Below are 16795 nucleotides of genomic sequence, written 5' to 3'. Positions count from 1 at the left end.
TACAACATGACATATGAATATTGTTGAGAGTAATTCCTAAGAGTTCTCATCACAAGGAAAAAAATATCACTTTTTTATTTCTTTAATGTTGTATCTATATGAGATGATGAATGCTCACTAAACTCATTGTGATAATCATTTCATGATGTATGTGAGTCAAATCATTATGCTGCACACCTTAAACTTACACAGTGCTGTGTGTCAATTATATCTCAATAAAACTGAAAGGAAGAAAAGGAATGAAGTTCTGATACATGCTATAACATGGATGAACCTTGAAAATATTATGCTCAGTCAAATAAGCCAGATATAAAAAAGACAAGTATTGTATGAGTCCACATATATGAGGTACCTACAATACAAATTCACAGAGACAGAAAGTAGGTTACCAGAGGCTAGGGGGAGGAGGGAATGGGGAGTTCTTGTTTAATGGGTACAGAGTTTCTGTTTTGAGATGATGAAAATGTTCTGGAAATGGACAGCAGTGTTAATTGCACAACATCGTGAATGCACTTAATACCGTGGAATTGTACTCTTAAACATGGTTAAAATGGCAAACTTTATATTATGTGTATTTTACCACAATAACAATTTTTAAAACAGGTTGGCAATTATTTCAAGTAGAGAGAAAAGGCCCTGAAGCTGATAAGAGATTGACATACTGGTTGGGAGAGAATGATGGGAGACGTAGCCTGTATAAAAGCCAAAAAAGACAAACCCCTGTTGGCTTCAAAATCCATGGTTAGGAGTTTGGATTTTATTCTAAGTGCAGTGGTCATTTCACTGTTTTTAGAAAGGTTTTAAGAAGAAGTAGTAAGCTTGGAAGCGGATTCTTAAAGGGACTGTTCAGTACCAGACACATTGCTGGTGAGAATTCCCGGCCCGAAAGGAAGATAGGGCCCCAAAAAGGATGGGAAGAAAATCTGGAAGACAGATAGTCCCGGAACCCTCAACTGGTCTGCTTACACTGCAAACCACTCATCACTGGACCCTTCCATGAGAGGCAAACTACCAAAGGGAAGAACACAAATGCCACCCCTTCCATAAACCACCCAATCCCCCCACCTGAACTCTCTTAATCTTTACCCATTCTTCTCACATGATACTTAGGAGTTCACCCTTACAGAACAGTTCGTGGTGTACCTGTCTTTACTCTGCTCCCAGACTCCAGACTTACCTAGTCACAGGATCTATCAAGTATGCTGGACTCTGGATTTGTTGCTAATGATAACACAGTTAAAGTGATTCCCTCATCTTGCTCCTGGCTTGGTTGAATTATAAAAACTCAAATTCTTTAAGCTGTCACTTAAAACTGGCACCTTCTCTGAAAATCAAAAATAATAATAATAATAATAAGGGACTTCCCTGGTGGCGCAGTAGTTAAGAATCCTGCCAATGCAGGGGACACAGGTTTGATCCCTGGTCCGGGAAGATCCCGCAGAGCAGCTAAGCCCGTGTGCCACAACTACTGAGGCTGCGCTGTAGAGCCCACGAGCCACAACTACTGAGCCCGTGTGCCGCAACTACCGAAGCCCGCGCACCTAGAGACTGCGCTCCACAACAAGAGAAAGCCCGCGCACAGCAACGAGGACCCAACACAGCCAAAAATAAATAAATTAGAAAAATAAAATGTTCAGCAGAAAAATGTTTAAGAAAGTAATAATAATAGCAAAATAATAGGAAATGCAAGCTAGAGATGGTGTCCTTTCCAGAGAGCGCATGGAAATGTGTGATGGATGTTTCCACAAATTCCTACCCATTTTGGAAGATTTCATCCTCACTTCCAACATGCACTTCTGAGGCCTGCTCAGGTGCGGAACTTGTGTCACAATGCCCCACCCCCCACCCCCAAGGCAGCAGCAGAGCCTCCAGGGACACGGTAATTGGGAAAAGGCAAACAACAGGAGCCGCCAGCTGTGTCTTCTCTAATGGGGAAGTCCGTTATCCGACACACACGCTGCCGTCTGGAATGCACGGCTGCTCCTTTCAAAAGTACCTGCTTCTCAGCATCCAAGTTCACAGTTTGCTAGTGTTTTTAGTGGAATTCCCAATTCCTGTGGCTTCATAACGCTGAGCTAAAAATACAGTGCCGGCTGGCACATAGCCCAGATTCTGGAGCCCCAAAGAAGAATGAGGGATAAATAAGAGGGGTGTGTTTAGAGAGAAGCAGGCACAGCCAGGAGAAGCCGGTGGCCATATGGTGAAACGGGGGAGGAAGAGGGGGGAGGGTGTCAGCAGGCAAAGGGAACAGTTATTACAGGAGGGAAAAAAGAAGTGAAGATCTGCTAAATGACAGTTCTTTGGGAAATGGAACAAGCCTTCTCCTCTAATATTCTCAGTACAATAATCCGGATGACTACTGATTTTCAAAGTAATACAAATGGTCTTATATGGAGTTTCTTATATAAATCTCTAGGGGGTTCTTTGATATACATTATGGCACATTTTAATCTAAGTTCTGTATTTTAATTGATCCATGGAAAGATAATGTTAGAACTCAATTGTACGTTTAGAATTTCTTAACCCGCAGGATGATAATTATCAGAATGTGTTTAAAGCCTGAATTGCAAATCAATATCAAAAGGATTAACTTAGCCAAGTGCATCACTGAGGTTGCTTAGCTACGCAATAAATTCACTGAAAACTTTTTATTTTTTCCAAAATGGAAACAACTTTGTTACTTTTACTAATGCATTAAAAAAAATTCCTTCAATACAGGAAGTATATAAAATATAAAAATCATCCAGGACTTCCCTGGTGGCGCAGTGGTTAAGAATCCGCCTGCCAATGCAGGGGACACGGGTTCGAGCCCTGATCCGGGAAGATTCCCACATGCCGCAGAGCAACTGGGCCCGTGTGCCACAACTACTGACTCTGTGCTCTAGAGCCCTCGAGCTACAACTGCTGAGCCCGCGTGCCACAACTACTGAAGCCTGAGCGCCTAGAGCCCGTGCTCCGCAACAAGAGAAGCCACCGCACGCCACAACTAGAGAAAGCCCATGCACAGCAACGAAGGCCCAACGCAGCCAAAAGTAAAAAACAAATAAATAAATTTATATAAAAAAAAATCATCCAGGATGCCTCCCAGTGGAAACTACCATGGTTAATGTTTTGATATATAGCTTTCTAAACTTTTTCATAAACATACATGTACATATGAAACATTTGCATGTACATTTACATGTACATTTTTCAAAGTTAAGCCCATGTTATTCATACAGTTTGTAACTCAGTAGTATACTGTTAATACTTACCTATGTCAATAAAGATTCTTCCCAACGTAATTTTTATTGGCTACAAAATATCCACTTTATGTACATGCTATGATTTATCTAACCAATTTCCTTATCAACAGACATTTGAAATTGTTTCCAATATTTCACTATTATAAAATAACTACAGAAAATCAAAAACGTGAGTGCCTTACACTTCTCTCTACAAATAAATTTGAAAATAAACTTGAAATAGATGATTTTTCTTAGAATATGTAAATTACCAAAATGGATATCAACAAGAACAGGAAACTTAAACAGGACCAGTAAGTATTAATTTTTTTAACTATCCCAAGGACTGCCTCTCCCTAAGTGCCACATCCAGATGGTTTTCTAGGTGAAATCTTTAAAAATCCTATTTATAGTATTCCAGAGAATACAGAAAGAAGGAAATGTTTTCACATTCTTTCCTCAAAATTTAGAATAACATTAATACCCAAACCAACAAAGATGGCATAGAAAAGGAAAATAGACCAATTCGACTTATGAATATCAATGCAAGACTTCTAAGTAAAATTTAGCAAATATAATGCTGATTAAAAGAAAAAAAACACCAAAGACCCAGAAGAATCCATTCCAGCAACTAGTATTGATCAGGAAATATAAGCCAGCATATAACTGGTTAAAAGGAGAAAAAATATATATGATCACCTTAATACATGCCTAAAAGACGTGATAAAACAACTCATTTCTGATTTTTTTTTAAATCCCAATAAAATGGGAATAGATGAAGTCTTCCTCAATATTATGTATATATAGTCAAAAACTGGTGAACTGATGAAGAGAGAGAAAGCCAAAAGTAGAAACAAACCAAAAGCCAACATCATCACAAAAATGGAAGCAGTATACCAGAGTGATTAAGCACACAATCTCAGAAACTAGAATTCTAAGTTCAAATTTCAGTTCTATTACTAGTTGGATGACCTCAAACAAATTACTTAACTTCTCCATGCCTCAGTTTTCCCATCTGTAAAATGTGATAATAATAGCACACACTCATAGGGATATTGTAATTGAATGAGTCTATATATATATATATATATATATATATATGCTTAGAACAGCACTTGGCTCACAGCACTCTCTCCGTGTACATAAGAACATAAATAGATGTATGTAACATCAAAAAGCCAAGATCATGAAACACTCCCATGAAAGTCAGGAATAAGAAAAGAATATTCAAAGTTAATACTACTACTTAATTTTTTGTTCTGAAAACACAAGCTAAGTGGTCAGTCAAGAGAAAAATATAACTTTTATAAACATAGAAAAACAAAACATGGAATTATCATTATTTGCAGATGATAAAATATTATTCCTATAAATATCAAGAGAATCAACTGAAAACCTATTAGAAACAATAGGAATTTACTGGATTTATTTAATTCATTCAGTACCCCAAAGAGAGATTTAGAGAGAAATATGAAAACAATCTCAAGATGGTATAAGCTGGGAAGCTGGACCTTTGGAAAACTCACCTTGGCAATTTAATTTTGGGGATTCCCATGTGCCCAAGGCTGTGCAGCTTGAAACTGTATCTTCTGGGCCACTGAAGAATCCTTCTTTGCAAGCATAACGTATCTGGCTGCCAAGCCTAGAGGTATAATTTCCTATGATATAGCCATCTGGGACCTCAGGAGGGGTGCCACAGTCTATTTCTGAAAACAAATTAACGTCAAACTCATTGCTATATGAATGTGAATTTTCAAAATTCATAATCTCTCTCCACCTCTACCTCATGCCCTCTCCCCTCACCTATACACACCCGAGCCATATTTTAAATAGGCTGGTTCATTTGCACATGACTTCTGGGCATGTTTCCAGTGAGTGTCTCTATTCATTCTTCTGGCCTTCCACAGGTAATAGCATTTATACATGCACAAAACTGAAAGGATTTGGCAATCAACCCTCACTAATTGATACTAACTAAAGAGGAGAAGCCTAGCCCAGCAAAGTAAAACATCTGAATTGCACAATACCTTAAGATATATAAGCTTTTATAACTTCCCTGGTCACTTTTGAGATGGTGGCTCTTACCAGATCAGCTCTGTTCACTATCTAACATAATGGTTAACATCTGAATATCTATTAACAACTCAAAATCCCCGAAGCATACTAATTTTAGCTTTTTTAATATAGCCCCTTCTATCTTGACTGTTATTTTATTTCATAGGTTACAAAGGAACAGATCCAACACACATCCCCAATACAGACCCACAGACTTAGGCTCAGAGCAGGAGAAAGTCACCACCAACAGACTCTTACCTTCGGATGCTGCATTCTTTGACAGAAACCCACCTGTGCACGACGTGGCATCTCTGGTTGGATGGAAAGGCTCAGGCCCACCCTTTGGCAAGTATCCATCCATACAGTAGCATTCAAAGCTCCCACGAGTGTTCACGCACCGTCCTCCATGCCTGCACCGGTCGGAAACCTCACACTCATCTATGTCTTGAGACCCATCCCAAATATAAGAAGGGACAGAAAAACAGAAAAAAGAAAAAAAGTGGGGGGACATTGTGACAGCCACTTCTCACATTCCCAATCTACACTTATAAGTGAATGCATTCGCTTGTAATTGTATCATGAATTTTATTTTACTCCTTAAGAGTTCTTCTCCTGTATCCTACACATCATAGGCACAAAGAGGTGCTCAATAAATATGTCAGTGTGTTCTGAAAATTTATAAAAACCAACAAGTATCAACAAAACAAATAACCCAAGAAAATGAACCCAAAAACGTATGCTAAAAAAACTCAATTACTATAAAATAAGGATAGCCTCAATGTCGTACTAAAATATCTGAAGCAGAACTCCTGATACAAAACAATTTAGACCAGAGTGAAAAATGCTTTCCAGCTCATGAGCATAGGACGACGCAACAAGAAGTAAAGAAGATAACTCAGAAGGGTCTCGCTAATTTTACCAAGATTAGAAGGGCTTAAAACAGCCTTCAAGAAGGACAAGACATGCTCCTTAGCCGACTTTTCCCCTTGACTGAAGATTGCCGGTGGTAGCAGGTCCAGGAGTAAAAACCACACAATAATTCAGAGGCTGAAAAAGAAATCTCTCTGCCAGTTAGCAGTCTTTTCCCTCCAGAGCTGGCTTAGTGAACAAAATTTAAAACTTTGGAAACTCCATCAGAGCCACACACACACCAATTTCATTTAGAGAAAGAAAAGTACTAAGTAAAAGGGGACTTTTTCCAGGACATTTGCAAGAACCATCGGGGGGCAGAGGACAGGGGGGCATCGTGACGGAAGAAAGCCTGGTTGTTCCCAGACTCTGGGATTTCAAAGAGCAGTCATTTTGGAAGGACTGATTTAAGGTGGCCAATATTCTATTTTGCCAGTAAAGACTTTTTTTTTCTTAAACTAGCACTATGATTTCATTTAAAAAAAGAATATTTTAACAACCCCCCCCCAAAAGGAAGAATATAATCTCAGAATCCTTTTAAATTGTTTAGTGTGATTTTATTAAAATTCACTACATTCCTTATATTGGTTTGTTTGTTTTTTGTTTTTGGACCAAGGAACACCTCATCGCTTCCTGATTGTTCTCTGGGAACCAGTAATTCATTCAGTTGCTGGAGGAGACCCAAGTTACCAATTCTGATCAACCTACATCTTTAGTGCAGCAAACTTTGGGAACTCTGTGGGAGATCAGCTCCAGAGATAGCTGTCAACAATTCCTCTCCTTCCTTTCTTGCATGCTTCTCCTCCCATCAGGAATGCAAACCATTTCCCCTCCCCTTGAGCTGGTCTTGAGACTTGCTTTAGCCAATAGAACTCGGCAGAAGTGATACAGTGCCTGCTCTGGACCCAGCCTGAGAAGATGGCTGGTAGCTTCCTCTTTCCCTCATTTATTTATTTATTTTTAAGATTTTTTTTTTTTTTTAATGTGGACCACTTTTAAAATCTTTATTGAATTTGTTGCAATATCGTTTCTGCTTTATGTTTTGGTTTTTTGGCCGTTGAGGCATGTGGGATCTTAGCTTCCCGACCAGGGATTGAACCTGCACCCCCTGCATTGGAAGGCAAAGTCTTAACCACTGGACCATCAGGGAAGTCCCCCTCTTTCCCTCTTTTAGAATCCAGTGTCCATGCTGAAGAAAATCCGTGCTTGGGAGAGAGGTCCTAAAGATGAGATGCCGTGTGAAGACAGAGGCCACATGGAGGAGAGCTAAAGTGGCCTGGTGAACAGCCAGCATCAAGGCCCGAGCCATGTGTGAGAGAGGCCTTCTTTTTTTGGCTGTACCGGGCGGCATGCTGGATCTTAATTACCTGACCAGGGATCGAACCCTTGCCCCCTGCAGTGGAAGCGTAGAGTCTTAACCACTGGGCTGCCAGGGAAGACCTGAGAGAGGCCTTCTTTCACCTGCCAGCACAGCACAGCCTCGCCCAGCCACCAGCTGACTATGTCTACACATTACAAAACCACGCAGCCATGGAATTGTGACAAATGATAAATTGTTGTTTTAAACCACTAAATTTGGGGTAGTGGTGGGGTGGGAGGAGTGGGGTTATGCAGTAAGAAATAACCAAGACACTCTTGACATAGGAAGAGACTGTGAAGTCCAAACAAGGTTAAGAGGATACTGTATTAATGAAAAAGAGGGGAAGTTCTGAGAAAACAATGAAGTCTTAGAAATTAAAAACAAAATATGAATGCCAAAAATAAAAACTCAGTGGAGGCATTGAATAATAGGTTGGTCACTGCTAGAAAATAAATTCACAAATTTCAACCTGAGGAATTCTCCAAAGCACATAGAAATCTTAATTATATAAGATAGAAACTATGGGACAAAAAAATGATATGAGGACAGACCCAAAATATTCAATATCTATTTAAAAGGAATTATAGAAGAGAATGGAGTAAATGTATAAGAATTAATATCAAGAGAAAAATCTCTCAGCTTATGTATTCAAATCCAAATAGCCTTTTAAGGTGACAGGCATGAATGTTGAAAAATGAGTCATTCTGAATTTCATGGAATAAGAGAAAAATCTATAAACCTCCTGAGAGAAAGGAATGGTGATTTATGAGGAAAAGAGAACCAGTCTGACCCAGGACTTCTTGTTTGAAACACTAAATGCTAGATAGCACTGGAAAAATATTTATAGAGTTCTAAGGAAAAGAGAGCAAAACATCGTGCTATATTTAAGCAAAGGAATGACATTTTAGAACATGAGTGATCTCAAGAACTACACTACTGACATTTCCTTTCTGAAAAAGATTTTGAGAAAATACTCGAGCCAGTGAAAAACATCAGAATAAATAATGTCAAGAAAGGGGAAGACATCATAAAACACAACAAAGAGTGGTAAGAAATGAAACCAGTAAAACACACAATTGTTGATAACAGAATCATGGAGGTTTGGGTAACTGTTAAGAAAGGAGTCTTAAAAGTAATATAAAATAAAATCAATCTCAATCTAGTACAAACTTTAGAAATGATTTCAACACTGCAGGATCTAACATGTGTTCCTAGATTGGATCCATCATTTTAGCTTATCAAGATTTTTTTATTCCACTGAGGAATTTGTAAAATGTGTTTATGTATATACCTTTAACACAGAAGCCATATTCCAGCCTGTCCCCCTGCCTCAGACTCCTCAAAGACAGTGAGTGGGAAAAATGAATTTTTCAGTAGACTGCTAAAAATAAGGGCTCCAAGTATTATAAGGCAAAGATGTAGTGGTATGGAAAAGACCTGGAGTTTCTAGATACTGATTAGCTCTGTATGAGTCACTATAGGCATTAATCAGTTTGCTTCGTGTACAACCATTCAACAGCCTAATAACAATAATTATTATAATGATTGTTAATAACAATAACTCCTGCATGTCATCTTGTACATGCCAAGCACTGTTCTAAGCACTTCATTATTTATTACTGATTATTTTCCATCTTATTTAATCCTCACAATAACTCTGGGTGATTGATGCTATTATTATCCCCATTTTATAGATGAAGTAACTGAAGGATAGAATGGTTAACTGGACTGAAGTCACACAGGCTAAGCAATGCAAAAGCCAGGATCAGAAGCCAGACATCTGGCTTCTCGGACCTTATTCTTAATCACTATGCCACACCCTTTCTCCCTTTACAGTCTAATTGTACCATCATCCAATCAACAATTCTCTATCTTGTCCACAGAGATTGTCGAAGATATCAATTGCCTTAAGGATGTCTAGATGTATCTACCCTGTATCACTGAGATGAGTATGACACGATTTTGACTTTTAATCCCCTGCTACCTCCTAATGCTCACAAACCAGCCCCTTTTCTAAACTTCTAGAGGGACTTCTCTGGTGGTCCAGTGGTGAAGAATCCACCTTCCAATGCAGAGGACGAGGGTTCGATCCCTGGTTGGGGAACTAGGATCCCACGTTCCGCAGGGCAACTAAGCCCACGCGCCACAACTACTGAGCTCATATGCCTCAACGAGAGAGCATGTGTGCTGCAAACTACAGAGCCCACGCGCTATGGAACCTGCGGGCCACAACTAGAGAAGAGAAAACCCGCACACCGCAACTAGAGAGAAGCCTGAGCACTGCAACGAAAGATCCCAAATGCCTCAACAAAGATCCTGCCTGCCGCAACTAAGACCTGACACAGCCAAAAATAAATAAAATAAATAAATAAAATTTAAAAATAAGTAAATAAACTTCTAGAATCTTGGCTGGATAAACACGTTAAATTCATCAGAACAGCTTCTCCACGTAGTGGTAGATTCCATGGGGTGTCCAAGGTTACCACATGTTTGCTTGTGAAGAAAAAATGTTCTGAGCAACCTTATTAACATACTTAACTAATCAAGGGAGAAAATTCCCTATGCCCCATTCTATATATAGGATTATTTAATTTTACCCACAGCCAGAACAACTCCTTGGTAGAAAGTAGCAAAACCGAGCAGGACACTCTGACCTCGTGCCAGGGCCCTAGTGTTCTATATTTAAAGTCTTTTCATGGATTTGAACATCAAACAGACCCAGGTTTGAGAACTGATTCTGCTACTTACTATTTGTACTAATACCTGTTCCTTGACCTTTCCAAATCACTTCTGTAAAATGAAGTTAATTATAGTAGGTCTTTTTGCAGAGATTAAATAAAACATGTGGAAAGCACTTAGCACAGTGCCTGGCTGACCTTTGGTCCTCAATACGTGTTAGCTAATAAGTGAGTGGACCTTGCCTCTCTACTGACTCAGTTCTTCCTGGAGCACAAGCCACTCCTTCATAACCCTGACCCTGACCATGAGCAATGAGCGTGCACATGCATACACTCACTGTCACAGGATTCTTGGCTGGAATCAGGGGAGTGGCCACATGGCTTGTTGCACTAGATCTAAATGCTCTAAGACAGAGGCCACATTCCCTCCTCAAATGCCAAGTTCAGCTCAGAAACCTACATCTTAAGAAGCCACATTAGAGGAACACAAACACCCATTTAGAATCAGAACTGTTAAATTCATATCATTTATTGATATTATCCAGTGTTGGCAAGGATGTGAAGAAATGAAGACCTTCATGAAATGATTAGTGAGACAGAATATTGGTATGAACTTTCTGGAATACAGTCTGGCACTATGCATCAAAATGTAAAATGTGTAGGTATCCCTTTGACATAGAAATTATTTTCCAGAATTTATAACAAGGAGCTAATTACTTGTAAGGATGTAAGTACAAAAATGTTCATTAGAGCATTACTTATAATGGCAAAAAACAGAAAAACAATCACAATAGGGAAAAAATGAGTTAAGTAACATGGTACAGCCATGTAATAAATTCCATTCAGGGACTTCCCTGGTGGTTCAGTGCTTAAGAATCCGCCTGCCAATGCAGGGGACACAGGTTCAATCCCTGGTCCAGGAAGATCCCACATGCCATGGAACAACAAAGCCCATGCACCACAACTACTGAGCCTGTGCTCTAGAGCCCGCGAGCCACAACTACTGAGCCCACGTGCTGCAACTACTGAAGCCAACGCGCCTAAAGCCCGTGCTCTGCAACAAGAGAAGCCACCGCAATGAGAAGCCCGCGCACTGAAACAAAGAGTAGCCCCCGCTCGCCACAAGTAGAGAAAGCCTGCGCACAGCAATGAAGATGCAACACAGCCAAAAAAAAAGAGTTGTTGACTCTGGGTTAATATTAGGTAATCTTTTTTTCTTTCTCCTTTATATGTGTCCCTAATTGCTTGACTTTTCTACATAAGTATTTTTTAAAATAAATGGACAAGATAAAGCTATATTTCTTTTCTGGGGGGAAATATTGACTTATTCTTCTGTCTCCTTTTGGCAAGAACAATTTTGGATCCTCATAATCAGAAGTAAACTATGGAAAGTGGGGAGGAGGGATAAATTAGGGATTATCATATATACACTACTGCATATAAAATAGATAACCAGCAAGGACTTACTGTATAGCACAGAGAACTATACTCAATATTTTGTAATAACCTATAAGGGAAAATAATATATATATATAAAGTTATATATATAACTGAATCACTTTGCTGTACACTTGAAACTAACACAACATTGTAAGTCAACTATACTTCAATTTACAAAAAAAGAAGTAAATGACCCATTCACCCAGACTCTATTCCAGAGCTTCATCCTAGGGTAACAGCTCCATCCTTTCTTGACACATAACTTTTGCAAAAACAGTAGCTGAATAAGTGGAAAACCATTTTCAAACCATATTCATGGGGACTTCCCTGGTGGTCCAGTGGGTAAGACAGCGGGCTCCCAACGCAGGCATCCCAGGTTCGATCCCTGGTTGGGGAACTAGATCCCACATGCCCAGCTAAAGATCCCACGTGCCGTGCAACTAAGACCTGGTGCAGCCAAAGTAAATAAATAAATATTTTTTAAAAAAAACATATTCATGCTCAGAGATACGCTGGCCATGAACAAAGAGCCTGAACTTAAAGGGCTAAGCACCTCCTTCACAATCTTGCTAATATTGATAGTTTGCTTAGGAAAGCCTACTTTACAGACAGTTGTTCAAAAATAAACTTAAGCCCAGCTCCTGTCCCTATTACTCCTCCCAAAACTTTAAATTAATAGAGTAAAAAAGAACCCTGTGTATATATTTTACTATACTCAACAGGGCCTTTGGAAAGAACCTGGGTTATCTATATCCTGAGGCTTGAGCGAGTAAGAGGCAAGAGTAAAGGGTGGGAGATGTTAACCTGTAGGGGGAGCTCAGGCACGGCCCCATCACTCCCGAAGAGTGACAATGGTGCCTTAGTCAAGGCCTCTGGCATTTGGGGGGATGGAGCTTTGTTTTAACCACCTTTTGATTGAGAATCTTTGGCCTCTCCTTCCAAGGCACTGGGGCAGTAGCAGGGGTCTGAGGCCGTCACCCACCACAGTTGGAGACCTAAGCAGGAGGCAGGGGATTCCACAGGGAGTAAGGCAAGGAGCTAATGGCTATGAGCACTGCTCTGGGCAGTAGCGAGCAACACGTCCCCAGTGTGATTTTTCCCTTGGGTTTATCCTTCCTGGCTTCTTCTTTCTTCCAGAGTGGTAAAGCATGACTCTAGGGATAAATCCAGCTAAAACAAAGGATTGGGATTTGGGCAGCAAAGTTCTGTTGGAGACAGCACTGGGAGAAATCTCAGGATGGCTGCAAGGCTAGTGAGCACAGCCCACGTCGAGCAAGCAGCATCTCGATGGGGCTGAGCATTTGTGTCTGAGACCACAGCAGGCTGCTCCGGGACCCGAAACAACAGGGCAGCTGAGAAGCTTGTGGGCAGAGGCTCACATGGAAAACAAGGCTCCTGACCTGCGAGAGACACCAACAGACTACACTGGTCTCAGTTGTGGTAGTGATTTACGTGTAGGAATGAAGGTGTTTACTTCACCATGGGCAGACCTATGGGATGCAGGTTTGGGGCAGCAGGTTCCAGGAGATGACAAATGGCAAAGCAAAGCATTCACTCCCTCCAGGTTCTTTCCCCCCCCCACACACCCAACCCCCATTTTTCTCATTTCTCAGCCAAAGCTGAAGTGCTGTTACATTTCTCTAGAAGAAATGGCATTAGGCCCTTATACTGCAGGAAATGAGCTTATGAAAAAGAACGTTGCTGTTGTCAATAGAGCCAAGATGGATTCCCAAGAGCTGGGGAATTCAAAGGCACAGAAAGAGTATTTTGCAGTTTTCAGCAGACCCTGAACGCTGGGGTCAATGCCTATTTGGCACACACACCAGGGCCATGCCTATCTGGAGTCATGCTGGTAGAGAGATGACAGCCCTGAGCCTTATTTTCACATCAGTCTCATCTCTCTCCACTTACTCTTTTATTTATTTATTTATTTATTTATTTATTTGGGCTGCACCGGGTCTTAGTTGCGGCATGCAGGATCTTTAGTTGCGGTATGCGGGCTTCTCAGTTGCGGCATGCACGTGGGATCTAGTTCCCTGACCAGGGACCGAACCAGGGCCCCCTGCATTGGGAGCACGGATTCCAACCCACTGGACCACCAGGGAAGTCCATCTCCACTTACTCTTGACCCACTCAAGTCAAAAGGCAGGGAAGAGGCAAGAGTAAAGTGTGGGAGATGATAAACTGCAGGAGGAACTCAGGCATGGCCCCATTACTACCAAAGAGGGACAATGGCATGTTTGTCAAGGCCTCTGGCATTCTGGAATGCCCTCACACCACAAGTACCACAGAGCTTCTTCCTCCGGGTTATGGCTCATAGCAAAGTTCCCATGATCGCCAGGAGTCATTCCGGGGGCAGCCTGGGGGCCAGAACATCTGCAGGTTCTCCAGCACTAGAACCCCTGCAACTCATTCCTCATCTATACGCAGTGACCTCCAGAGGCCTACCTGCAACAAGCTCCTGAACTTGACTTGAACCCTGCAGAGTACAATAAACACCAGGTCCCAGGATGTGTCAGAATTCAACAACTAGGATTCACAATCTTCTGGTTCCAGGCAAGCACTGGATAACTGCTGATACCCCAAAACTTGCTAAGCTTCTGCCCCACCTAAAGACACTGATGTTTCTGTGGCAACTGTGATTATGGAAGAAACTCAGTGTCATCAGGAAAAGTCATCACTCGGCTTTTACAAAGTGGTAAATGGGGACCTCAAAAAAAAAAAAAAGGTCATGGGGATAACGGCCAATGGATATGGGACTTCTTTTTGGTGTTAATGAGATGTTCTAAAACTAGATAGTGGAGATTATTGCACAGCTTTGTGAATTATACTGAAAACAACTGAACTGTACCCTTCAAAAGGGTAGATTTTATGGTTTGTGAACTATAGCTCAATTTTCTTTTTTTTTTAAGAAGGGGAAGGTCACTAAATAATTACAAGGAGTAGAATAAACAGAAGCAGAGCCTAGATCAGGATTTTATTCCAGGAAGATTGGTTCTTCCTAGGCTGACATCTCTTTGGATCTTGCATAAAATATTTCTTTCTTCTTCTTCCTACCTTTTTAAAAACAGAAAGCATTCTGGGAAACTATACTGATATATACAGTTACAAAAGTTTTTCCTGTCAAACTCCCACAGCCTTGAAAACACAATTTCAGGTATCATGTCCTCCAGTCTCTCACCCACTTCCAAGGTAAGTGCCCCCACAGATTCTGGATTCTGGAAAGTGCCCTTTGCTTACCATGACTAACACTTGATACAAAAGTAGCTGTCTGCCGTCACCTCCCACTAGCATAACCTTGGCACATAGAAAGCGCATGAAAAATGTAAATATATTGAATGAACTGAACACCAAATCATCATCTTGTAAGGGTTGTTTTTGTTTGTCTGTTTTTGTTTTTGTTTTTTGCGGTACGCGGGCCTCTCACTGTTGTGGCCTCTCCTGTTGCGGAGCACAGGCTCCGGACGCACAGGCTCAGCGGCCATGGCTCACGGGCCCAGCCGCTCCGCGGCATGTGGGACCTTCCCGGACCGGGGCTCGAACCCGTGTCCCCTGCATCGGCAGGCGGATTCTCAACCACTGCGCCACCAGGGAAGACCAAGGGGTTGTTTTTTTTAATATTTATTTATTTGGCTGCGCCAGGTCTTAGTTGCGGCACACAGGATCTTGGTTGCCCTGAGCAGGATCTTCCTTGCAGCATGTGGGCTCTTAGTTGCAGCATGCAGGATCTAGTTCCCTGACCGGGAATCGAACCGGGCCCCCTGGGTTGGGAGCACAGAGTGCTAACCGCTGGACCACCAGGGAAGTGCCGAGGTTGTTTTATTTTTTAATTAGTATCTTTTTTTTTTTAAGGCACCTAATTTAAATCTGCAACACTGCACTTCTGCAATCATGTAGCAAGTAATTTGCTACCTAAAACAACAAGATATTGTAAAATGTTTTCTTTGAGGGAATGTGTTCATTCGTCGTGCCAAGAATAAATCAAATGTTCCCTTTGAGGGATTTTTACCTTGGTACAGGTCAAGAGGGAGAATGAATCTGAGCATCAAAACCAAAGATAAAAAATGCTCTCCTCTCTCTTTTTTTCTCCCCCAAACCTTTAAATATCACAAAACTTTTAAGGAGAGTCATTAAGACTATGCAAAGCCATCTTAGAACCAGGAGTCTTTTCCTGCCTTTCCTCTTCATTACTGTTCAAAGATTTTCTTAGAAAACCTAAGAGCTATATTATCATGACAGGCTGTAAATAGAGTTCAGATAATACAGGAGCTACTGAAAATTAGGAGGGTTTTGCCCACCCCTTGTATTTGACCAACATATGCCCAAAATCTGACCTTCAAAGCTACTGAGATCCTAAAAGCTCGACTTATTCACTCCTCACTCATCTTATTCCTCCAGGAGACAAGCCCGCATCCCTAACAGGTGCAGCACGCCGCTGCATCACAGGGCCCACCCCGTGGGCAATGTGCACAGAGCTGGCGGGTACCAGAGTCACTCCAAGGAAACTGCAGATGGCATACCATCTCGGAGAGCCCCCCCTTGTTGTTTGTTATAAAACTTTTCAAACACACAGAACAAGAAAAAGAATATTACAGTCTCCCCTAGTGCCACCCCTACCCTCAAGATTCAACAATCGTTCACATTTTGCCATTTAAAGTACCTTACAGATAAAATAACACTAGATACTTCATAATAACACCCCTAGGTACTTCAGCATGTAGCTCCCAAAATAAGAATATTATCCTAAATACCCCAGTACAGTTATTCCCTCTAACAAAGTGAACAATAATTCCCTAATATGAACTAATACTCAGGCCAAGTCCAAATTTCCCTCATAGACAAAGGAGAGTCCCTCCCTTAAATCACACTATGTCCTGTCTCCACCCTCGCCCTCCTCCACATCCCAGGTACCAGGCCCCGTCCTGCCGTCACCATGTTGCCATCACTGCAGCCCCCCTCCCAAGTACCTGTGCAAAAGGTGCCGTCATTGGGGATGAACACTTTGTTGTTGTTTGTGGCTCGATATCCTTCTAGGCAAATGCAATAAAATCCTCCAAGTGTATTGTGACAAGATGTGTGGTTCCCACAGACCACAGTGGCTCCGAACTGGCACTCATTTTTATCTGTTG

General features: G+C 41.3%; 1 protein-coding gene across 7 annotated transcripts in view; it reads right to left on the bottom strand.

The window, feature by feature from the left end:
• Positions 1-16795, bottom strand: part of SUSD1 (sushi domain containing 1) — a 133694-nt gene that overhangs the window by 102709 nt on the left and 14190 nt on the right. For all 7 annotated transcript variants that reach the window (XM_060154633.1, XM_060154628.1, XM_060154630.1 and 4 more), the window contains exons 3-5: positions 16634-16789; positions 5571-5723; positions 4751-4930 (exon numbers count right to left, since the gene is read on the bottom strand). In XM_060154633.1, coding sequence (XP_060010616.1) covers positions 4751-4930; positions 5571-5723; positions 16634-16789 — 489 coding nt within the window. The remainder of the gene's footprint in view (positions 1-4750; positions 4931-5570; positions 5724-16633; positions 16790-16795) is intronic.

The sequence above is a fragment of the Lagenorhynchus albirostris genome, chromosome 7 (assembly GCF_949774975.1).
Source record: "Lagenorhynchus albirostris chromosome 7, mLagAlb1.1, whole genome shotgun sequence".
Lineage (NCBI taxonomy): Eukaryota > Metazoa > Chordata > Mammalia > Artiodactyla > Delphinidae > Lagenorhynchus > Lagenorhynchus albirostris.
The sequence above is the reverse complement of the archived record's forward strand: the minus strand, read 5'-3'. Positions and strand labels throughout refer to the sequence as shown.